This window comes from Microtus oregoni, unplaced genomic scaffold (genome assembly GCF_018167655.1).
Source record: "Microtus oregoni isolate MIOR12 unplaced genomic scaffold, Mior012 000072F_ref0000427, whole genome shotgun sequence".
Taxonomy (NCBI): domain Eukaryota; kingdom Metazoa; phylum Chordata; class Mammalia; order Rodentia; family Cricetidae; genus Microtus; species Microtus oregoni.
In genome coordinates, this window is record NW_024543979.1 from 7,882,267 (window position 1) to 7,907,232 (window position 24,966).

General features: G+C 48.0%; 1 protein-coding gene across 3 annotated transcripts in view; it reads right to left on the reverse strand.

The window, feature by feature from the left end:
- Tgfbr3 (transforming growth factor beta receptor 3) overlaps window positions 1-24,966 on the reverse strand; it is a 173,159-nt gene that overhangs the window by 93,187 nt on the left and 55,006 nt on the right. For 2 of the 3 annotated variants that reach the window (XM_041642150.1, XM_041642148.1), the window contains exon 3: window positions 13,764-13,948. In XM_041642150.1, the coding sequence (XP_041498084.1) occupies window positions 13,764-13,948 (185 nt within the window). Of the gene's footprint in view, window positions 1-13,763; window positions 13,949-14,317; window positions 14,376-24,966 lie in introns of those variants that run through there. The other variant, XM_041642149.1, reaches the window with a different exon arrangement.

Below are 24,966 nucleotides of genomic sequence, written 5' to 3' on the forward strand. Positions count from 1 at the left end.
AAGCTGAATCAATAAAATGCAACTCGGGAAAGACTTTGAAAGATTTTATGATTTGGTAAATTTGAACGGCTTCCAATTAAAACACTGAGAATTAAATCTTCAACAGCATGAAAAAAGGAACAAGATTCCTTCACAGTGGTGCTCTTACCATTTCATTTAGAGTCTCACTATCCTCACATGAATCCAGTGGGGGGAAAGTGGACTCTTCAAAACAGTGAAAGCAGGAAATGAAAACCGCCAGCAACACGTGCACTAACACACAAACAGCAGGAAGGGGCTCGTTCTGCAGCCCTCTGCAGGGCGCTGACCCCGCAGGTTCACGTGTTGCAACATTTGGGGTCCAGCTGGGGACGCCATTGGGGGAGTTGTGAGCCTATGGGAGGTGGGGCCCAGCTGCAGGGGATGGGCCTTGAAGTTACACAATCCAGCTCCACTGCCTTTCTCTGCTTCTCAGTCAGCCAAGATGTGAGTAACAGCCGTAGGCATTGGACACGGAGCCAGAAGCAGCTCTCACTGCCATGGCTTCCCTGGCACAGTGTTGCCCTTCTTTCCATCAGTATCAGTACTTTGTCACGCTCGGCAACAAGAGTAATGCTGGCTGTCATGATTGCTCAGTGATTAGAAGCACTTGATTTGAAAGTCTGGCGATCAGAAGCTAATCCCAGAACCCACAGTAGGAGAGATGACTCCCCAGCATTGTTTTCTAACCTCCACACACCATTCCCCTCACCCCGCACAGCACTTTTATTTATTTGATTTTAAAAGGAAATTAAACTAGGGAGAGGAGTCAACCCAAGGGCCTCACACCTCACACGGAACTATGTGCATGCTGACAAAACCCGTCTACCTCCCTGGCCTTGTCTACACCTTTAGAAACTCTCAGATCCCCAAGGCAACACTGTTGCTATGCAGTAACACTTGAGGTGGAGAGACACCATAGGAAAGAGAGTTACAAAGTGTTGTTTTGGACTTCATGAAACATTAAACTTACCTAAGACTTCAATAAAGTCACTGCTCTGTTAAGAGTTTTAATAGGCAAAAGATCTCAACTTGCACTTCACCAAAACAATGGTATCTGATTAAACCCCCCCTGGGCATGGCTATCTCTGCAGATTCCACATTCCCTTCTCCCTCTGCCTCAGTCCTCAGCATCCACTGGACGTCTTTGCTCCTCTCCCCTAAAGCACCTGGAGTTGTGCTCATGTAACCTGTGACACCGCACTTAATCCAAAGGCTCACCTCTTTGGATGACTGTCACTTAAACCAGCACACGGTACTGAGTACCAACCCCACGGCAGACCCAAGGCAGATGAAACCCACGAGGAATCTGGTGTGTGCACACTCGTAACAACAAATAGAAATTACATGCTAATGTGCATGATGGGGTGTGGGTTCCTGGCCAGAGGCTGCGCGATGATTCTGGTCCTGGAGCTGGCTTTGGTACTGGCTTTCAGCCACGTAAATATCTCCTCTCGTCTCACTTCCAAAGGAGCCAAATCTACCTACAAAGGCTCCCTCCCCTTCCCCTCTTCTTTCCCCTTCATCCTTCACCTCCAAACAGATAGGAATACTGGAGATTCAGCTGAAGGACTGAAAACGCCTTTACTCTAAAGCACTGTTGTCGCTGTTATGATAGAAGTCAGGGACTCAGCCTAGGAGTTGGTGCCAGGGACATTTCAGCACAGTTCCGTAGAATCCTCGTCCATGGTGAATCCTTACAAAAGCGAGCTTTATTTCAACTTAAGAGGAACTACCTAGTGTCCAAGCCTTTCAGACAAGGCTAAGCTGACAGTAGGAAGGAGTAATAGATTAGCCTGAGGTCTAGCTGCAGTGGCCCCGTATGCTGGAAGGAAAAGTCAGGGCACAAGAGTGCAGTGGAGGTCGTGTTCCTGTGTCTTTAAGAGCAGACCCTTGTAAACGTCTTGCTTCTGCTGGACACCATGCTCTAAGTAAATAGAATCTTCTGGCCGGCACACAACTTCCTGTAGGGCTCTGGTGGGTAAAGCTTGAAGGCACTGCCAAGTCCAACTTCTGAGTCACCTTAGAAAACAAGCTACAAAGACTGGAGTCCAGAGTAAACAAAGGAAGCGCCACGTAAAACAAGGAACAAATTACTATATAGGCAGGGTTATTTTAAGTAGTCACCAAGCAAGAAAACAAAGTTTAAAAAAATTTCAAGTTATTAGTTATTTAAGAAGACACAGTAGAGTAAACCCCTCTATTGGAGAAATCAAACTTAATTAAGTTTAGCAACATTAAGAACTGGCTGGGAGCCCCCAATTCCATCGTGGGGACAGATCATGCTACATGGCCCAACTTCAAACCCGGCTCAGATCAAATGAGTGGCCCAGGGGAGCAGCGGGGAGTAAAGAACTATTCCCGGCTTCCTCTGCAGCCAGGGGAAGACTAACTAGTTTACTAGCAAATGACTAAGCCCCAAGTGAGGAGAATGTAACAGGATTTAAAACTGCGCTGTGGAGAACAGAAACCTGTAGGCTTTAGGGTAAAGGGTGAGGTGAGTGAGACGGAGTTTAATTAGGGGAAAATACATGAGAGCAGCCATACAGACAGGAGCATTGGGGAACCAAGGCAAGGCCATGGGCAACAAGCAAACCAAACCAGCATGCACCAGAGAACGCAGTAATTCAAGACATATGGTGAACTTTCAAACACTGTCCTCTTGCCGTGTGCGGGCCAACTGGCATGAGCCAAAAGAGTCCCAAGACCTGAAGTCCACTTAGTGGGTGGGTATTCAGGGTTAATACACATGACTCAGAAGTAAAGAACACAAGAGGGGCTTAGAGAGATGGTCCGGTGGCTGAGAGCACTGACTGCTCTTGCAATAACTCGGGGTTTGGTTCCTGCATCCGCACGGTAGCTCACAACCACCTGTAACTCCAATTTCAAAGGATCCAGTACCACCTTCTGGCTTCCTCAGGCACCTGAACTCCTGTGCACATACCTGCCTGCTGACACCCATATGCAGACTCTCTCTCTCTCCTCTCTCTCTCTTTCAATGGATTCAGCTGTTGAGTAAAGAATGAGGTCCACCCAGTGCCTTTTTTTATAGTCTTAAATAAACAGTGTCTGACTATGCTACTTAACTAGCTCTAAACTCCTGGGCTCAAGTGATTCTCCTATCTCAACCAAGTAGCTGGGACTACGGGCAACCAAACATGGGGGAAGAGCTTGAAACACGCACTCTGAAGAATCTCCAAGGATACCTGGGGCTTCACAAACCACACCTTGGCCCATGTGACTGTGTTCAAATCCTTATTGATGTGGCCATTCCAATATCCTCTTCCACTTTTTGGCCCCAATCCGACCCCACTATTATCCCAATCTTCTATCCCTGGGTTGGTAAGCTATTGCTACAAAGGGTCAAACAGTAACCATTTAAGACTTCAAAGGCCATATGGGTCTTTTCTATAGCATTCAACTCTAGCATCATATGAAACAGCCATAGACAATAATACAAATAAATGCACATGGGTGTGTCCTAATAAAACTTTATTTTCAAAAACAGACAACAGACCGATTAATGGATAAACAAATTATGGTATTCCTCTACAGTAGAATGCTACTCAGGAACAAAAATAAATAAATAACAGATACACGTTAAAAATATACATGAATCTCTAGTGCATTACGCTAAACGGAAAAAGCCAGCCATAAAAATCACCCTGTCACATGATTCCATTATGTAATTATCCAGGACAGACAAATCTAGGAAGAAAGGAGATCAGTGGTTGTTAGGCTGGGCAGGAAGGCACAAAAATGGGGAGCGATGCGATTTCTTTGAGAGATAATGGACGTGTGGGATTAGATTAGAAGGCTGTGGCCAGCTAAGTGGCCAAGCAACCTGCAGAAGGTACAGTCCACACTAGCGGGAAAGGCACAGCAGCAGAACCAAGGAACAGCTGGTCACACTGAATCCAAGCTCAGGAAGCAGACGGCAATGAGTGTTTATGCCGTGTTCCCATTCGCCAGGGCTCTAGCTCCTGGACTGAACGGTACCACTCATATTTAGGTGAGACTTGCACTCAGTTAACTAAGCTAGAAAATCCCTCAAGGCATGCCCGGAGATTTGTTTTGGTGGTGAGGCTAGATGGGGTCCAACTGACAGTCATTACTAACAGAGCCAACTTATTGGACACCTCTATGAACATACTAAAGCCATTTTCAAACAGGTGAAACTTACGTATAAAATTGATCTCTCAATAGTTATTTAAAAGTAAATAAAGCAACAGGCAGTACATGGCCTGAAGATGACGGTCACGGCCACACCACACACACCAAAGATCTTTCTTCCGTGTGTGGTTTCCAACCTTCCCTCTGCTATGCAGAGGCTCCTATACTTTGCCAGGCAACAATGTGTCGACTTCTGGGCACCTCCTCTAACACGCACTCCATCCCATTCATGAGTTTCTGCCAAATCCTACTAATGTCTTTTGTTACACTGCCTGTCATGTTGCATCAAACATATTCTTCTTTAATCCCACGCAGGTGCTGCAGACAGGATGAGGAAGAACCTAGTAAATAACTTAAGAAAAGGGTTTGCGAATGAGTAAACAAATGGATTATTTATGGAAGACTGGATTTATGAAGCCGTTCCCAAGCTAGGTGGAAACAAGAGGAGCTTGAGGCTGAAGATGGCAGTCCCAGGAGATGGACTGAGGAAGCCACATGGTAAGTGGAGAGGAACAGAAATCCCAGGGCAACGGCAGGGGAAATGGAGACAAAACTTGGTGACTGACCAAATACAGGGCTTGAAGGGACAGGAAAATCTATGATCAGATGTGAGATGGCATGGTGACACTTGTGGCCCCCAGAAGGGACAGGGGAAATCAGCCCTGTGATAGGAGAACTGACTTCGGAAGGCTCTGAAATTCCACTTCAGAGATAATTTTCTTTAATTAATGTTATTTGATGATTGACAGGCAAACCAGCCAGCCCAAAGTGCACACAGTATCTCCCAGTCAATGGCTACTATCCCCTCCGTGTCCTAAGAAGTCAGGCTTGGGGGAGTAAGCAGCTTCTCAGGAGCCCACATACAGAAGGTGCCAGAACAGAGACTCACTTCATTAACGGCCACCAACCACGCTGCATCTCAGGAACCCAGGACGTGAAGTCCTAGAGAGACTCCACTGTGTCTCCTCTTGAGAAGCCCTCTTTCAGGAATCAGAGGCAAGATGTTACAAAGGTGACAATCCAAGTCCTCAGAGTAGGCAAGACACCCCCAGGACTACAGAGGAAAACAAGGCCAAACAGTGGCTTGGACCAGAACCCCAGAGAGGGAAAGAAGGGAAACCGAGGACACCAAGAAACAGACACAAAGAAGTCAGACCACCAGATGAACAGCATTTAGAAACCAAGATGGCGGTGCCAGGAAAAGGATGCTTAGCGACCTCAAAGGCAGCAAAAGTAGGTGAGGACTGGGAAGAGCTCTCCAGCAGGATGGGGCTCTGGGCGCTCTCAGTTCCTGTCCACAGTGAGTGGATTGGTACCTCTTGTCTGGCCCCCTCTGGAGGCAACTTGAAGGCCCCTTCCCAGTCCCATTGGCCCATGAGTTGTTCAAAGAATATCGTGTATGACACCCAGAGTGGAGCACAGGACAGAAATCAGGCAACAGGGAGGGCAGAAGGATTCCCAGATGTTCACTCTGGAGTTCAGAGACCTGCCACCCAGCTCCCAAATAAACATGGAGATTTATTCTTACTTAAGAATGCCTGGCTTTAGCTTGGCTTACTTCTAGCCAGCTTTTCTTTCTTTTTTTTTTAAATTTATTATGTATACAATATTTTGTCTGTGTGTATGTCTGCAGGCCAGAAGAGGGCACCAGACCTCATTACAGATGGTTGTGAGCCACCATGTGGTTGCTGAGAATTGAACTCAGGACCTTTGGTAGAGCAGGCAATGCTCTTAACCTCTGAGCCATCTCTCCAGCCCCTAGCCAGCTTTTCTTAACTTAAATTATCCCGGCTACCTTTGCCTCTGGGTTTTTACCTTTCTCTATTCTATACACCTCTCTTTTCCTCTTTCTCTGTGACTGTGTGGCTTGCTGGGAAGCTGTGTGGCCGTGTGGCTGGCCCTTGGCGTCCTCCTCTCCTCCTTTTCTTGCTCCTAGCTCTTCCTCTCTCAAGCCTAGATTCCTCCTCCTCCTCTTTCTGCCCACCAGCCCCATCAATTCATTCTCCTGCCTCACTATTGGTTGTTCAGCTCTTTATTAGACCAATCGGGTATTTCAGACAGGCAAAGTAACACAGCTTCACAGAGTTAAAAGAAGGCAACAGATCTTTGCATCACTAAGCAAATATTCCACAGCACAAACGAATGTAACACATCTTAAAATAATATTCCACAACGGAGAGGGGAGGAGAGGAAAAGGGAGAAACAAGATATTGCCTAGAGGCCTCTTTAAAGTGGGGGACGAAAAAGTAAAATAAATATGTCTAATTTATACAGAAATATTTCAAAAACGCAGTCAAGGAAAGGATGGAAGGTAATACAATAAACACTCCCGTGGAACTTTATTTTTCAAATAAACTTATTAGTGGTAAAATTCCCTTTATTCTCCAATAAAATGTCAAGATAGCAGATAAGGTGGGCGAGTGGATGCTGGGCACGCACACACTGGGCATGGGCCCAACTGGCATTGCCGAGGGGCTCAGACTGTGGCAGGTCTGCTCCTTGCATTATTTTATGGCTTTTATATGCTATTAACAATGCTAACAGGGAAAATAAATCTTATTTTCAAACGTGGAGGGCGTTCATGTAGAAACATGCTCTAACAAGAGTCCAGGAGACTTAAAGAGTCAAGAGCAGTGACCGTACAGATCGAGGATGTGACCCTAACCTCCAGGAAGGTCAGACACCACACTGGTGGGGAATACTGTTGCCAGGCAGACTTAAAAGGGGTCCAGGAGAGGAGGACGAGGCCGGCAGGTACAATGCCAGCACGTAAGAAGAAGGTTGTTTGGATTTTCTCCCTATCTACCAGCTCGGGGCAGCATAGAATGCAGCCCGGCTTTACATCACACCGAACGGAGTCCATGTGGCTCAATTTCCCTGCTGGGCCAGGGGTCGAACCTAAGCTCTGACAGGCAGTTTTATACCATGTGGACAGTCTAGTGGTAAATGACAGGGTTTAACCAGCCCGAGTCCTGGTAGGAAAGCTGTAACTTCTCCACTCAGTGTTTCCTGGTTTGTTTGTTTGTTTGTTTTGTTTTCTTTTCTTTTGTTTTTTTAAATTTATTTTTATCTTTTTTGCCAAGCCTGGTGTTGACTAGTACCTTTGGTTTTCAAATTCGGAATTCCAAAACTTGGTTTGGAAGTTCTTAGTTGAGAGTTAGCTGTCGTTCAGATTACACGTCTTGCCCCAACTTGTTAGAAACCATCCTGAACAGAGCAGTTTCAGCTCTGGGCGTACTGATCTCTGTGACGACATCCCTGCCTTGCTGTCTCCCATGCTGCTCCTCTTCCCAGGCCTGGCCTGTCACCATCACACTGCTCAGCAGTCAGCATCATTTAAACGCACTGGGTGTCTTCAAGCGAAGGGAGGACACTTCTTCAACGATGCGAATGTCCTATCCAGTTGGGTTCTCTGGTCCCATGGGTCAGACTAACTCCCTTTGAAGGGAAGAAAGCCATTTCTTCTGGAACATAGGACTGGAGGTGGTGGAGTGAAAGAGGGGAGAGAGAGACCTGGGGACATTTAATAACCCTGCTACAGGTCTGTGATACAATGACAAGTTTAGGAATAATCCTCCCTGCCACCCTGGAGTGACTCTCCTCCCAAGGGCAGGCAGTGCTTATGTAGGATGAAGCTTGTCATGTCAAGGCCGGCGAGACAGCTCAGTGGGCAAACCCACTGACAGCCAAGCCTGTGGACCTGAGGGAGATCCCAGAATCCACACGGGGGAAGAAGAGAGCTGACTCCCACAAGCTGCCCTCTGACCTCTGCACACATTCAACATGACACACACGGGAGAGCCCACACATAACCCCAAATATCAACCCATCAGTAAACTGATGTCATTCTTTTAAAAAGAAAGGATGCGGGAAGGTAGCTGAGTTACCAAGGTAGCCAGAGAACATGCCTAGTGTTTAGGAGGCCCCGGGTTTGATACCCAGCACTGAAACAAAACACATACAGTACTTTTTTAAAAAGAAAGAAACCAAGTTTCGTCAGTGTCCATGTACGAGAAGAGCTGACGTCCACACTAGTTTAGTGACAACGACTATGTAGGTTGCACATAAGGTGTCATGAATGCAAACACCTCTTGGGGCTGAAGGCTTGTTTCCTTTTATATACACATAGGACTCGTATTGAGAACACATTCGTGATTAACCGCAGAACAAACACACTCCCCTTAGGGAATAACATGCTCCCCTTGGGGAATAAATGCAGCTAGTTTAGTGGCATGCTGCTCTGTCGTGTTTTCCAAACATCTAGCCTTAAGTGGCATATCTGTTCTTTTTTGAGATGGGTCCAGACAAGACACACACTCTTTCCTCCCTCTCCAAGTACTGCTGCAGCTGACTTTTAAAGAGTAAGGGAGAAAAAGACAAAAGTTGCTCATGTGTTAAGATCACAGAAACAGAAAGAAAGACGAGATGCTGACAGACAGGTGAACAAGCAGGAAAAAGTCATCCAGGCAGTGGCTGGTTACACGGAGCTATCCAAAAGATGTGGACTCAGAGAGGGTCTTACTTCACCGTGGGTGGGAGTCTCTTCTTCATTTGCGCCCCCCCCCCCAGCCAAAGCAGGTGTATTAGAAGCACCAGCTCTCAGGTCAGGTCTAATGACGTGAATGACAGCCACAGAAAGCTTCTGGAGACTGACTGAAAATGAGATGAAAATTCCTTGGCAGGGCTGTTCCATGGGAGCCCAGCGATGGCTCCTGCCTTTTATAATTGCTGGCATTTGCTATGCTAATCCTAAACCACACAAAAGAAGAGGCCCTGCCACGTGGAGCTCAATTGCAATACTACTGTGAAGCCCTGACAAATGAAAACAGCAATGACAAAGGCCCGAGAACAAGAACCTCCGTGACGAGCGTGTGCAAACCTGACCCTCCCGGGGACAGCCACCTCCACTGAGTAACTGGCAGAGCTCACTTGGCCTGGGATAAAGTAATAGCTCAAGAGAGGCCATCTCAGAGTGGACAGAGAGCCAGCAGACGACCAGAGACTGCTCACAGGTGGGAGGCCCACTCACCTGTCATCTCAGAGTGGACAGAGTCAGAGGATCAGAGACTGCTAATAGGCGGCAGGCCCACTCACCACTGGTGGCACAACCTCTCAAAGCCCAGATGTCTCCTTCCACTCAGACAGCCTAGCTTCCCTTTCAGGCTGCCCAGGGCTACCTGAGTGTCTGTGACCATCTGGCAAGGGGAGGCCCTCTGTGGCCCCTACCACCAGACTGTTGTTACCACTATCTGGAGATAAGAAAGCGGTTAAAAGGGCAGTAGCACATTTGGAGTCTTTCCTTCCTTCTCTTTCTCCTACTCTGGTCTTTCCTACCCCCAGGAAGAGACCGGGAAGGGACAGCGAGAACAGCTCAGAGCCACATGTGTGATTAACACAGCCACCAGCACAACCGTCAAGGAGCTGGAGCCACACTTCGGACTCCACTATCATAGCAAATAAACGAACCCACATGGCCAGCAAAGTGAGCTTTTCTCTCCTCACCTTACATGTCTGCTCACAAAGCTGATGTGTCTGTTGTTGGGAGCTCACCCCCAAATCCTCTTTTGGAAGGAGGCTGAGAAGCAAATACATCAAATTATGAGGGGCTACGGGCTTTCTAGCAGGTGGAGTTACTGAACCTGTTCCCTTTCCCATGGCAGTGAAGCCTCCTGATTCTCACGCCAGCCCTGCAGCCAGGCACTGGCTCACTCACCCGCTGACACTCCTTCGTGGGCCGAGTCAGGGTGCCTGGGGAGAATGCACGAAGCCCTGGGCCCAAATCCCAACACCACATACAGGGAACATGGTAGTACACAGGTATAATCACAGCATGCTGGGAGGTGGACATTTAATACCCATCCCCCTCCACCCCCAAAAAGAACAGTGTCTCTTTCAACACCAGAACACACGTAAGTAAGTGTCCATGTCTCCTCGCGTGTAGCCGTGAAGGAGGCTGGCCCTCGTGTGTAGTGGTGCAGGAGGCTGACCCTCAGCAGTCTTTCCGGTAAGAAACAATAGGATAGGTGGGAAAAGACACACCAACCCAGGAAACAGATCACAAGAAGAAACAAAAAGATAGGAAACAAACTGTCACTATTCCACCATCTAGGGAAAGCATGCTGCTCCAGCCAGGCTCTGAGGGTGCTGTGACCTTCTCACAATCAGGAGGTGCCCCAAGGCACCAGACTCCCGGCTTCACAGAGAGGAGGGGGACTGCTTACTCAACAGGCCCTAGGTGTGGACAGCAAGACTGCTCAGAGAGCCAAAACGCTTGAAGACCTGAGTTTGAATCCTGGTGAAGATGTGGCGGGAGCTGACTCCACAACTATCCTTTGGCTTCCAGAACATTCCTCCTCACCACCCACTCAGCCCAGCCCACGTGTAGATGATGATGGTAACAGTGTTTCTAAACAAAGCAAAGAAAGTAATAACATAGTCAATAAACACACAATCTACTACCTCAGGGCCTTTGGCCTCATCTCTCCTCTGTATTCGGAGCCTTTGGCCAGGCTCCTGCTCACTTCTCTCCAGGCTGCTATTTCCCAAGCCTGTGATTACATCGAGTGGTGGGTCCCAGATGAAGAAACCCTAATTCTAGATCTAGCGTCTCCAGGCTCATGCCAGCAGAGAGCCAGGGGAAGAGCAATGCCTGGGGAACAGGACATCCTGACAGGCTGTAGCAAGCCCATTCCCTTCAGAACCATGTGACTATCTATCCCACCTTCCCTAAAATCTTGTCAACCTGCTGGTGACCACTTCCAGGCACACATTCTTGTCACCTCTGCCGAGGAAAATAGGAAACCTCTCCTCAGATGAAGCTCCGTAACAGCATCCAGGAAGTAGGGGCTTGGTCAAAGGTTAGAGAAGGGGGGTCTAGCATAGCCCTGGAGCTGATCCTGCACCCCTAATTAGCCGAGGGCAAAGAGGGTTGGTCTCATAATTCCTTCATGTTCAAGAATGACATCGGGGGAACTACTATAGAGAGCCACGTATGCTCAGATGGGCAGGGCAGTGAGGCAATTCTTTGACTAGTTTGTAAGCAAAGGCATTCCTTTTGTTCTCAATTTTGAAAAACACTTGACTTAAATAATTGGTATAGACTTTACAAAGTCCACTTGCCTCTGGTCCTTCTATATATACCCCCAAACAGGACAGCCATTACAGTTAGCATAGCCTATACCACACTATAGCTACAAAAATCAAGTTATCCAGTGAGAATAACAACAACAAAGAATGAAGTTTAGGTTGAAAGATGAAGCAATTTTAATCCAAAAAAAAGAGGGGGGGGGGCGTAGAATTGGCCAAAGTTGACGTTATGAGCTAATTAGAACACTGTGAAGTCGAAGGACTTTAAAACAAAATAGAGATAGAATTCATGTACCACCAAATTCAAATTATAATCCAATCATTTTAGTATAGATGGCAGGCTGTGTAACCATCACCGTGATTTAATTTTAGAATATTTTTTCCTCCATCCCTAAGGCCCTCACTACTGATAGTCAACCCACACCTCCTTTTCTGTCTAGCCCTAAGCAAACACTCATTTAACTCCTGCCTCTCTGTATCTGTGTATTCTGTACACGTCATTACAGTGCAATTACACAATGCATAGGTGTAAGCCTATCACTTTCTTAGCTTTACGTTTTACCTGTGCTATATCACCTGTATCTCTGTGCCCTTTTTTATCATCTGATAACCTTCCAGTGGGTGGATATACCACATTTAACTTAGCCCATTCCTCAGATGGCAGCCATTCAAGGTATTTCTAAGTTTTAAGTGTTATGAATAACACCAGAAATTTTTATGGGTACTTTGGTTGTGTGTATCTCCCGAGTAGAAGTGCTAACACATAGACTGGGTAGCCTATTTTAAAACTATGAGCAGAGGCAGGAACTGGAGAAGAAGGTTTAACACTTCTCCTCCCTACCTTGGCAATCAACAAACCCTTCCTCCTCTTCCTTGTGTCATCCTCAATACTTGTGTGTGCTCCGAGGTCTGCTATACGACAGCTCTGCAGAGTTGGCTAGAGCATCCAAAGTCCCGACATCACGTCTGCAAGCAGGCATGTGCTACAGCCACCTAACCCTAAAGGTCTCCAGGAAGGCAACAGTGCACTTCCCCTTGGCGTTCTAGTGGCAGAAATGCCTTTACATCCGGGCCACAGAGCATGTATGCACTGGCTGAACAGGCATGGCAGGAGCATGGTTTGGGGCTGCCCTGCACAAGCCCTCTCACTGGCCTAGCCAGGCCCCTACCTAGCCACACACCCTCTGCACTGCCACGCTCTGGAATGTCACTCCCTGAAGTATTTTTCTCTTTTGCTGTGGCAATCTCATCAAATCCACTTTCAGAGTCTGCAGAAGTATCGCACGATTTAACACTAAGAATTTTTGGTTGTTGACATTCCTGCAACAGCCCGGACTTTCTTTTTCCTCCTCACTCCCTCTGAGAGAAGCATATATAAAATGAGTAATTGCTACACCAAGGAATTGCTGGAGTCAGCAAGGCCTCACAGCAGCTGTATTTCCGACCCCCCACCCCCCTCCCACCGCAAACTCTCCCACATACGCTGAGAATTAAAGACACATTACTGGGATAAGGAAATCTGACCTGAAAAATGCGTTGCAGCCACAATGGCAAGCCACCAAGAGGCTTCACAATAATTTCCAACGGAGCTGGAGAGGTCTAGATGCCCTGACTTTCAAATGAGCCAACACTGCACACTTCCATCAGATTAAGTCAGTTCTGTTTTGCTAGTAGAATTCCATGCCTGCGCTACCCCCACAGACCCCAAAAGGCAAGGAGATGCCCACAGCACATAGACAAGCAGATGGAGAATTCCCTTTCCTGACCAAGAAAAAAAAACTGAAAGAAAAATTCCATCTTACAGCTGTCTTCCTAAACTCCACATCACTGGGAGTTCCTGCGGACGCGTTTTCTCTAGGGAGACAGTCCTTGCCCGATAACATTGCTGACACATGAATTAAAAATGACAACTGTGTGTTGTTTTTGTGGGAAAACCCATCCTCTTAAAAGCGACAAGAAGACCACTGATCCATGGTCTAAGCTATAGATGAGTCACGGGGAAGAATGGATCATTTGCCCCTGAAACTTGTGTCCTCACACCTGTAGAATGCACACAATGAAGGGACTCCAAGGGGACCCCAAGCCAGTGCACCGTTTCCAACAGTCCTCAGCCCAGAGCAAACACTGAACAATCATGAGCTTTCTCCCCATCTTCTCCATGACCACCAAGACCACCATCTTGAAGAAGATACCTCAATGACAATAAGAGCTTCCCTCAGGGCACTGACTTTGTTCTAGAGTTTTTTCTGACTCATCTTTCGAGAGCAATACATTCATAAGATACAGTTAGACGAGAAGAAAGGAGGGTCATGTGTAAAGATGAAAAGACAATTTAAAATCTTAGGTAAATGGGCCAACGAGACAGCACAGCAGGTAGTAGTACTTTCATTACAAGGCCGATGACTTGAGTTCTGATCCTCAGGGCCCAAGACAGAGGCATAGAATCCACTCTCAGAGCTGTCTCTGACGGCAACACCCGCACTCACCTCCCTCTGCAGCCGCCCTGCTCCCTGGTTCGCAATGCGGAGGTTTAAGACGTGAACCTCCTGGGGAAACCCAGTTGTGCCTCTGCTGGCACAGCCAGACAGAACAGTGAAACTCTCCATCAAGGCCTGGACAGGGTGAGAAGCGTTGATCGGTGACAGCTCACACGGGGTGCTGGGCTCTGGACCTGCGGACAGAATCACAGGCATGAGCTGCTCAGCAAGAGCAGAGACACTGTGGGTGATGGGTTCGCTGCTAACTCAGCTGGGAAGCCCTTGTGACTCAGCAGTTTTCAGAACTCATCATCTGAAATCCCAATCTTTTCCATTTTTTTTCATAATTTTGATTTCTAAATTCTCTTTAGGCTCACAGTCACCAATGTATGTATCCCTTTGGATGAAGGATACCTTCCATTTGCCAAATTTGTGTTTTTAATTCCTCTCTTGGGAGAAAGCCTGAGATTGCTGAAATAAATTATTTAAAGTCCAAATAATACTATACACAAATAATATTAAAGCCCTAAAATTGCATACACACTCCCCGAATAGTCTGATACCTTTTAAGAGTTTTTCTTGTTAGGAATGATACAAAACAAAATGTGTTAAGAAGAGGAATTTGAAGCCAGACCTGCACAGCCAAGTTTGGGGCAGAGGTGAGGAAAACCGTCCCTCACCAGGCAGAGTCTGAGGCAGCGCTACAAATCAGAAAAGCAGAACTCTGGTCATAGTTGGCTCCTGCAGCCTCATTTTCCATTCCTCGAGCCAATGAAACTTTCGATTCTAAACCATCCATCCACTCCTCTCTGTCTCTAATTCCCAACTGCCCCCTAAATTAAGAAGGCTGCACCCTTCAAGCTCCCCAAGCCAGCTCTAGCAAGGGAGTCCTTCTAACCCAGGGAGCCCATCTCTACAGCTGTTCACACGGAGATGCCCGCCCTTCCTATCTCAGACGCCCATCACTCTGAGAACTAAGCAAAGTCTGAGCCCCTTTGCAGGGCGCACAACCAGGTCTGGCTTGATCTAGCCTCCCGTCCTTCCAACCTCACTCCTGTCTTGGTAGGAGATTCTCAACTCCCTGCCTCTACTCCAGTCTGTCTCAGTCACCCTTCAGCTCCAGCCCCGCCCACAAACTGGAGGAGGTACTGTTCCATCCCCCACCTCTTCGCACACCCCCACAATCTATTTGCTCATCTCTTCTGCTTCTTTTACCACAGTGACTACAGGTGAATATGCCTGCTACAGCCAGTCAACAATATACCTGTTCACCTCCCTGAGGGCTACGTTATTCATACCCATCATTAGGCTTTCAGGGCCCCACTGTAGCGCCTGGCCTGGAGACTCATATTCATATATCCATTCATTTCCTCCCTCCCTCCCCCTCCTCTCCCCTCCGCCCCTTGCCTGTTGGCTACAAGGAACTAATGAGAAATGGGTTCCTACAGTGATATGAGCTGCAGTTCCTCTACCTCTCAGCTTCATTCCATGTTGATAAACATCTGGGAGGAGGAAATGAGATACTGAAGGGACCCAGAAATTGTCACCCCCAAAATACACCATCTTGGTATGTTAGCTGTTGAAATGAAAGGAATTCTGAGAACCACGGATGCCTGACTTCCCTCTGGTGCTTTTGTGTGGGTTTAAAGTCTGGACCCCGGAGAAGACCCCAGGACTTCCACCGACTGGGCTCATGACAGGCTGAGAGAACGCAGTGTGTCCACGTCCCATTCAACATTCCAGAGAGATCAATGCAAACCTTTGTCATCCCTGTGTATCTGTCCTGGGCCCCTCTTGTTCTCTAAGCCCGTTGTGTTCTCCTAAAAATCATTTTCAAACCCTCGGATTTCCCAGACCCGCAATCCCCCTCCCTCCAAAGTGGAGCAGATGTTTCTGGATTTTTGATTTATCACATCCCTGTGAATTTTCTTCTTTCGCAATAAATTCCTAGTCTCGCTCTCCTTTTTAATCCGTGTTTGTCAGTGTGTCCAAAAGACGTATCAGAAGGCAGAGGTGCCTAGAATTCTTCACCGGCCCCTCCAATGAGCCTCTGGGACTGTGGCCACAGGGCGCCACCAAGCTTCAACCTTTGCTAAGGGGACCCAGATCAAAATCCTGGGCGCATTCCGCTGAATTCCTCCTGCTTTCTAAGTAACAAACACATTCTTTAGAACTGCAGACTCAGTCTCAAACAAACACCACTTGAAATTCTGGACTAGCCACTGCTGTACCCCAATGCTATGTCATAAACAGGCACCCCACCTACTGGGCCACGTCTATTTCGGGACTCGCAGAAACTATGTAGGTTGATAATAGCAATCTGGTCTGAAATGGAAGCATGTGCCTATTCAAACAATCACTGCCACTCCATTGCTGGACGGTGCCCAGCTGCTTCAGAGAAGGCAGGAGGTGGTGAAGGAAGAGGCTGCCACAGCAATGGTGGGGGGTGAATCTGTGGGGGAGCCTCAGAGAAAGTCTGTTCCCCGATTCTGGGCACGTAGATGATACAATAACCACTGTGCTTGGGAACCAAGTTGGTTTCAGAGCCTCCTGCCATGAATTTACAAAGATTACAAACTAAACACAATAAAAACATGGTCCGTCATTTGACCCAAAACCCATCTACAAAGGGGCCTGCAATCTGCTCAACGTGCCTTTCCTTTGCAAGGCCATCATCACTCCTCAGATTCTCCCAGGAAGAGCCGACTGTTCTTGCTTGGGGTTCAGTTCCAGCCCAAGGTCAAATGGAAGACGCACATAGTCTAGGGAAATCACATAGCAGGACAACCGCCCTTTCTAAGTCCCTCTGTAGTCCTTGTCTAAATATACCCGGTGCTGTGTTCTGGATCTTAAATGCACTCTTAAGGCCCAGGTCCTGGCATGGTGGCTGTCTCTTCCTGGGCTATGGAGTAGGGACCACATTTCCAGGAGATGGGCATAGGACAAGGCAGTCACTGGAGGCCCAGGAAGGGGGGCACAGACTTCCAGGCCCTTCCCCTGATGTGGCGCATCAAACACGAACCTTTCTTCCCCTCAGTCACACCCTAGGCATTCAGTTACAGCGGCAGAAAACCGACTGGCACAGTACGGTGTGTTCTCAATACTCTAGAGCTTTGTGGTTACTCGCTATATGTTCTTCCCCACACGTTTGGAAAACAAAAACAAAAAAGAAGCCCACAGCCTATGACTAGGCATACTCTAAAATCAAACGAAGAGTACAAATAATGTGTGTATATGAGTGATTATCTGCCCACCGCGAACCATAAGAAGCTGGGGAGATGGCTTGGCTGGGAAAGTGCCTGCCGTGAGAGGGAGACTGAACCCGATCCCCAGCACCCGCATAAAAGCCGTGTGTGGTAGAAAGTAACTGTAGCTACCGGGGAGGCAATCCAAGCAGATCTCCAGAGCTCACTGGCCAACCAACCCAGCTAACGAGCTGGGGTCAGTGAGAGACTCTGCCTCAAAACATAAAGTGGAGAGCGACGAAGAAGAGACCTGGCACTGGCCTCCTGCCTCCACACACACATCCGTGTACACACAAAAATAGAGCTAACAAATCTTAAAGATTATATAAAATGTCTTCAGTAGCTCAACTTACTGTCAGACAGATATAGGAAATACAACAATGAAATCATCCCTGTTTAGCCAGCTCCCACTCCGCTGGCAATGCTAGCTGCTGCACAGCACGGGGAGGTGGTACCCTCCCCATCTCAGGTAAAAAGGGATGCCTCCCCACATGTAAGTGTCTGCTCTAAGGTCACCTGAGGCCTCAGAGAAGGATCTGCCTCTGGCTGACAGCAGTCTGAGGAGCAAGACTGGGCTGTGCCCACACAGTCTGAGGGAATAAATCAAACAAACAAACAAACCCATCATAGGCGTGGGTGGTTTGTAACTTACTCTGAAACGCATCCAAAATGAAGATGTCCTGATGGACAGGCACGCATAAATCTGATAAAGCAACTATTACAGAACAACCGTTGTGGAATCTGGATCTGCAGCAAACACAGTTTCAACATCTTTTTATGTTGAAATGCTTCATTTTTTAAAACACTGAGAGGGAGGGGATGCTTATAAAAACTGTAAGGCCGGGACCACCTCCAGAAACCACAGACTGGTGAGAGGGCAAAAGCCATTTCCTCTGACCCAGGAATTCACCATAGAGAAATAGCTGGGTGAGTGTGCAGAGAACAGCATGCACCAAGGGCTAAACCAAAACCCAGAGAGAAGACGGAAAGAAAATAAAGATTTCAAGACTATAGATGTGGTGGTGTCCTTTTTAAAGGGGCCTCCTAAATTCTCACTGTGAAGCCCCAAATCACCCCCAAGGCTTACAAAGCCCGACCAGACCTAGCCTAGCCTCACAGCCCAGCCCCATCCCCCATCACTTGCTCACTATGGTTTAGCCATTCTCCTGACTCAGGCACCTTCCAGCTAGCAGTCTCCCAATACCAACTGTTCTCTCTCGAACTGTTAGGCACAGGGTCATCTCAAATGGAGCTCCTGTCCCATCTCCGTTTGCAGCTCCACATGGTCATGTGACCAGGTTCTGAGAAGTAACCAATGGCTCCATGCATAGCTTCTTCCAAGAAGAGTCCTTACACGATGAAAGGAGACAGAGACAGAGACCCAATTTGGAGCACCGGACAGAAATCTCAAGGTCCAAATCAGGAGCAGAAGGAGAGAGAGTACGAGCATGGAACTCAGGACCGCGAGGGGTGCACCCACACACTGAGACAATGGGGATGTTCTATCGGGAACTCACCAAGGCCAGCTGGCCTGGGTCTGAAAAAACCTGGGATAAAACCAGACTCGCTGAACATAGCGGACAATGAGGACTACTGAAAACTCACGAACAATGGCAGTGGGTTTTTGATCCTACTGCACGTACTGGCTTTGTGGGAGCCTAGGCAGTTTGGATGCTCACCTTACTAGACCTGGATGGAGGTGGGTGGTCCTTGGACTTCCCACTGGGCAGGGAACCCTGATAGCTCTATGGGCTGACAACGGAGGGGAACTTGATTGGGGGAGGGGGAGGGAAATGGGAGGAGGTGGCGGGGAAGAGACAGAAATCTTTAATAAATAAATAAACGGAAAAAAAAAAGAAGAGTCCTTACAAAAGGAAGGAGAGGTGTCCTGGCTTTTCCTTCTTCCTGCTGACTGGAACACAGATGCAATACACAGTGGTGGAGGTCCCCTTCAGCCTGCTCACACACTGCAGTGCCTGGCTACATGCCAGAGCAGACTCCGTCTGGGAAGAATGCAGTCCACTCTATGGGTCCCACTGCGTGCATCTCGGGGCACAGTGACAGTTTCTTTTCCAGCCACTCCCTGACTAAGATGCAACACCTCCAGCCGCCAGGCCAATGCACTCGGAAGCTCTGTGCTGCGCTGTTACCTGTGCAGCTTCTCCACAGCCCATCTCTTGTGGCCCCATCTGGAAACCCATAGTCTCCTCTTCCTATTTAATCTTGTCCCTGTAATCAGAGACCAGTGAGCAGGAACAAAGGCTGCTTCATCGCCTTGAGAGGTGACGTGGACACAGAATTCTGTCGCTGCATCCACAAACACTATTTAAAAAAAAGAAAAGCAGAAAAGGGCCTGCGACTTGTCTTGGTAGAATGCTTGCCCTCCTAGCACCTAAGAATTAGGTTTGTGGCTCATGCCTGTAATCCCTGCACTCAGGAAACAGCCGGGAGGATCAGAAATTCAAAGCAATCCTTGGCCACATAGCAAGACCCAGGCCAGCTCTGGCTATAGCACAAGACCATCTCATATAAACAAACAAACAAGCAAACAGGACATCCCCCTACACTACTATTGTGTTGAAAGGAGGAGCGGCGGGCTAGGTTCCTGGGATGACTCTCTTCCATCACTATTGCATAGCTAGAATCATCTTACAGATACTTGGTATGAATCCTGACAGAAACTTCTATAAGTGAGTAGAATAAATCTAACTTATTCCACTAATGTAATAATTCCAAGATGCCAAGTCCCTAGCGTTTATGTGTTCAGAGATCCCCTCCAGAGCCATCCCACACTGTACCTTACCCACCGGACTTTCTGTTGCTTCCGACTAAGTGCTACATGCTTTGCCCTGAGTTATCCCTCCTGCCCTGCCCCCCAAAACAGCCAAATTTCCTGTGCGCTCCAAGTATAAGTTGAGTTGATCCTTCTCTGTTGGCTCTTTAGGAACTCCAGCCTCCTCAAATCTTACTGAACACAGTGTCCTGCTTGAAAGGACCACTTGCTTCCTGCCCTGAGGCAGACTCGGTTCCATGCGTCATCCCCCCACATAGGGCACACCACAGTCATACTGGAGAGACCATCACTGCATCAGCCCCCTTCACAGAGCAGCATCCCCAACAGTGAGACACTTAGTGCCCAGCGCTGCTGCCGTGTGTGACAGACACCAATGAAGTGACCCTGCGGAAGGCTAGCGTGTACCAGCTCTGGGTCACACACCCTAGGTGTACTGTTTCTCATCTTTGTCATACAGCTGGGACGATGTAGCTAAAATTCTGGTTTGGGAGTGACGGAACTGGGCACAGAGAGGATGCTTTTCTGATCAAAAGTCACACTCCACCAGCCAAGAGCAGGAGCGGGCTGAGGAAACCGTTTTCCTCAGATTCTAGGCCCAGCCTCTCCTGTAACAACAAAGTGCCTACTTCTGCTTGGCACTTGACAGGTCTTTACTGAGGACTCCATCAACAGACTCACAAACGAAGCACAAACAAGCCCATCTCACAATATACTACGATAAAAATCGATAAAAACCCAAACCGCCCAGTTCATACAGCAGCTAAGATAAAAGACTCCATGGCCTCATGGACCAAATCTCCTCCTTGTCTTTGGCAGTTAGTGGTTGATTACTGGACACACGGGAAACTACATAAGCTCTGACTATCCCATCAATACCTAAATCCCCAGATCTACTCACAGAGAAAGATGCAAATGAACTTGCCCCTTCGTTACATGCTGTAGCTACACCCAGAATTCCAGGCTGAGTTCCACGCTGGCTAAGGGCCAGTACCCAGCCTTGACAGAACACAGATGAAGCTTTTGGGAACAGATGTGTTTGCCGCACACTTAATCTACCTGTCCCCCAAAGAAATCATTGCCGTTCCACCCCATGTAACATGGAGTCACATACAGAGGGAAGGGTATTGCTTGGGGGAGGGTAAAGTTGTTCTCACATCTACGCAATGTGATCTGAGAGCATCTTAAATTGATGCAGACATCTGGTACCTATTCCACACAATTTCCAGTATTCTGGTTCCCCATATCGCCCAGGGCACTAATGAGAAACGTGTGTTCAGCTGTAATAAAAGTGGTAAAGAGGCGATGGGAATTAAGGGTAACATTATAGCCTGGGACCAGGACAGTGCAGTGGGGAGGTTTTTTATTGCAGTGACACCATTGGCTAATAAGAGTTTGTGTTACTGTACCCTAGAGGATTCTGCAATGCTGTCAACGCCAAAGAGGGACAAACTCCCACAGACTGTGGGACTGGGCACTGTAAGGCCTATTCTATCCCTGAGCAGAAAACCCCTTCTACCCACTGAGGATGCCAGAGTCGGTGAGAAAGGGGCGCCTGGGATGTTTTCTCAGCCAACAGAACAGCCTGCCTCTCACTGAGCTCTGGGAGAAGGAATGTCACAAATGCCAGGGTAGGATGCAGAAATAAAGCTCAAAGAGAAGAAACACCTGGAAGGCCCTAGGCCCCAGAGCCTCTGGCCAGTACACAACATGAGCTAATGTTTGTACATCTTAAGTTACAATTCACGGGCTCTAAGGTCCCTGGAGGATGGAGCTGGGGAAAGAATGGGCTTTAAAGTCTTGAAGAGGCCTCGGCCACAGTTTCCACTTGAGTTTTCAACAATAAGACTTAGTTAGAATCTGAAGTTTATTTCTGATAAGGAATTCTGATAAAGTCTTAAACCTGAAATGTGGATTTCTTGGTGGAGAAGAGCCCACGTCTTTGACTCAGCTTCTCGGGGTTCCTTGAACCCTCCACACGAGTGTCAGAATCTAAGCTTCCTCTTGACAATACCAACCTTCTTCCAAGGAGTCAAATGCCAATTTGTTGGGCTGGAAGCCAGTGCACATTTGTATATGGCTGTGCTGAAATCACGGTGCAACCATGTTGAAGAATTTCCTGTGTTCAAACTGTACTTTGAAATGTTCAAACGGAAACAAAGGGCAGAGCTTCACTGGGAACGCAAGTTCTCAGAGTTGGGAAACTGCCAAGCTACAGAGGCAGAACAGCTCTTCTACCTGACCAAGAGCCTGCTCCTTACAATGTCCTCAGGGGGGATCTAGGAGGAAGAGCGGTCAGAGGGTTATGTTCCACAGTGGCTACTAACAGTGCCGTTTGACGTTGGATCTCTGGGTGGGGGTTGTCACATTATGCCTGTGCTATACGAGGGATAAAACCCAAAACGTGGCATCTGCTAGGAAAGTAGTACTCTGCCCCTGGGCTCCAGCCTCCAACTGTGACCTTGTAAGCTTCCCACACTCTCTCTAATGCCCTTACAGGCTTGACCTATGGCTAAAAGGGGGCGTATGTAATATGTAACACACTGTACAGATTTCAAGTGATCGTAGAGACACAAATTCCCCCGGGGAAGGAGAAATGAATGAATGAATTTCCCCCATTGATAAATGTTCTCTTGGTGGCCTTTAGAATGCTTAGTAAATTAGTGTCTACTACTGCCCCAAAGTGTTTCTAAGAATTACAGTGTGAAGACTTCATATTAAACTACACAAAGTTAGAGTAAAATTTCCTGTTTCCTGAACGCACTCTGGGAGTGTGACCCAGAAAGGAACAGCGGGCCAGGCCCACACCTCCTGAGGACTCTGGTGAGTCTTCGCTCCAGTGGGGCCAAGCTTCAGCCCATCTTCCATTTACAGGAGGGTACCGTGTCCCTGCTCTTCTGACTTAACCTGAAGGAGGCTGAAGTGGACAGGACACAGCCTGCAATGGCCGTTTTGAGATGAGAACTCACCGATGGCCTTGCCCGCACAGCTCAGCACAGAGACCAGGGCAAATCTGAAGGCTTAGAGGAAAGAGGAACAGATTGTCTGGGCTGGAATGGTGGCTCGGGAGGTAAGCGTTTGCCCTACAAACCTGATGACTTGAGTTCAATACGGGGACACAGTGGAAGGAGAGAACCAGCTTCTGCAAGCTGCCATTCACCATGGCAGTGTGTACCCCTCCCCACCCACCCCCGCACACCAATACATGCATATTAATAATAATAATACATAAAATTTAGGATTTAAAGTCCAAAAAAAAAAAAGCAAGCTGATTTCCTTTTTCCCTCCTGCTTTGAGTTTGGAATATAAAATGACTGAAGGAAAATAAACTCCTTTGTGAGGACCAAAAAATGTTTAATTGCTCTAAACTTTTAATATCGCCCTCCAGTCATCCACGTGACAAACCCTGTAACTCGGCCCAGACCAACACAGCAGTTAGTGGCAAATTGAGACTTCGAGGGCCACAGACTGGCTCTGCTCACTGTGTGGTGATGTCCCAGATCGCTTCCCACCCAGGCCTTGACAGACCCAAGATAATCACAAAGCTCATTTTCTTCCTGCCACCCTGGCACTGGGGGTCAAATCCAAGGCTCTGTGCGAGCACTGAGCCATTGTCCTGGCCTCTTATCTTTCAATTCTCAGATCTAATTGGTGTCTGATAAATAAGAAAAGGAAGCCAGAGACACAGCAAGAACAGGGCACAGGACCCTGGGGTGAAGGAAGCGAGAGACGTGGGAAGAACCGGACACACAACCCTGGGGTGCGGCCTGCTCTACACTGGGAAGCTTTCTGCCATGCTGTGTGCCGGGCAGACAGTAAGTGGCATAAGATACAGGGCGGGGTGGGGACAGGAAGGATGGAAGAGGGAAAACACACTGTTAAAGACTTGAATCATCACCTGAAACCAGCAGTCCTGATTACAGATAAGAGGAAGATTTAAACGAAAATTCTACCAACTTTTGGTTGGCCATGGGACTCATGGCTAATTACAGCCATGTGCACGAAGCAGGACCTGAACTAAAACATGTTTACTTGAAGTCTTTTATACATAATCTGGGCAGTCAGCAATTGATGTTAACAAATGAAGGAAATGCTCAACTCCAACAGCAAATTACCCGGCTTACTGTGCATGTCAAACCCTATGGAGACCAGCCTGAATCGCTGTCTTCTTGCTCACTGCTCGGGGGCTTCTGCGCAGGGATGCCGACAGCTGCAGTCTATACGGAGTTTTGTCATGGCTGCCCTTTAGCTCCTTTCATGGCAAAGTTTAGGGCTCTAGGGGGGCTGGACTTCCCACAGCTCATGGAAGCACTGGGCTCAAGTGTCACAGAACTTCTCAGTAGACACCAAGGATCTTGGAAACACAGCGGGGCCATTCCCAGCTCATTAACATAGGTCCTGAAGCACAGTCAGTGGCCCGTTCAATTCAGACAGTCCTTAAGTCTGGTAACCTACTATTAGAGTGTTCCTTTAGAGCAAAGGCCAGCCCTTAGAAATCTAGTGTTGAGCTGGGTGTGTTGGCACACGTTGTTCATTCCAGGAGGCAGAGACAGGTGGATTGCTGGGAGTTCGAGCCCAGCCTGGTCTACACAGTGAGCTCCAGATTGGCCGTGCTATGGAGTGAAACCTTGTCTCAAAAGAAGTGAGGGAATGGGGCGGGGGACTTGCTCTCCTTAGCTGTACATCCACGAAGGCGAGAACCACATTCCTTTGCTTGCTCTCTTCTGCACTGCTAGACGCTTGAGATGCAGCAGGCATTCCCAAGGTCTTGCTGAGTGCTGGATCTGCTGCTGCGGTGTCTCCCCACGCCATCTCTCCATCCATACGATGGGATGAACAGGCTTCGGCTATTACACGGCTGTAACCATCAGCACCAAACTGTCCACGCTTGGGATATGCTCAAAGAAAAAATGCATCCTGATCCAGGTTAGCCTCCCTCTGCCATAGCAAGCATGGGACAGTAGAGCCCAGTGAACTGCGGATGCCATGCTGTTCAGTGACCTCACTGCTGTCCTGTGGGTTTAAAGGACTTCTACACACAAGCCAGCAGAGGACCCTTCCAAACCCACCCTACTTTTCAGACATCATCTGCCAGGTCATGTATCACACGCCTAAGCAGACCCCGGTGTGAGCTAGCTAAAACATCATGCCAATATGCATATTCTTTTATTGTTTA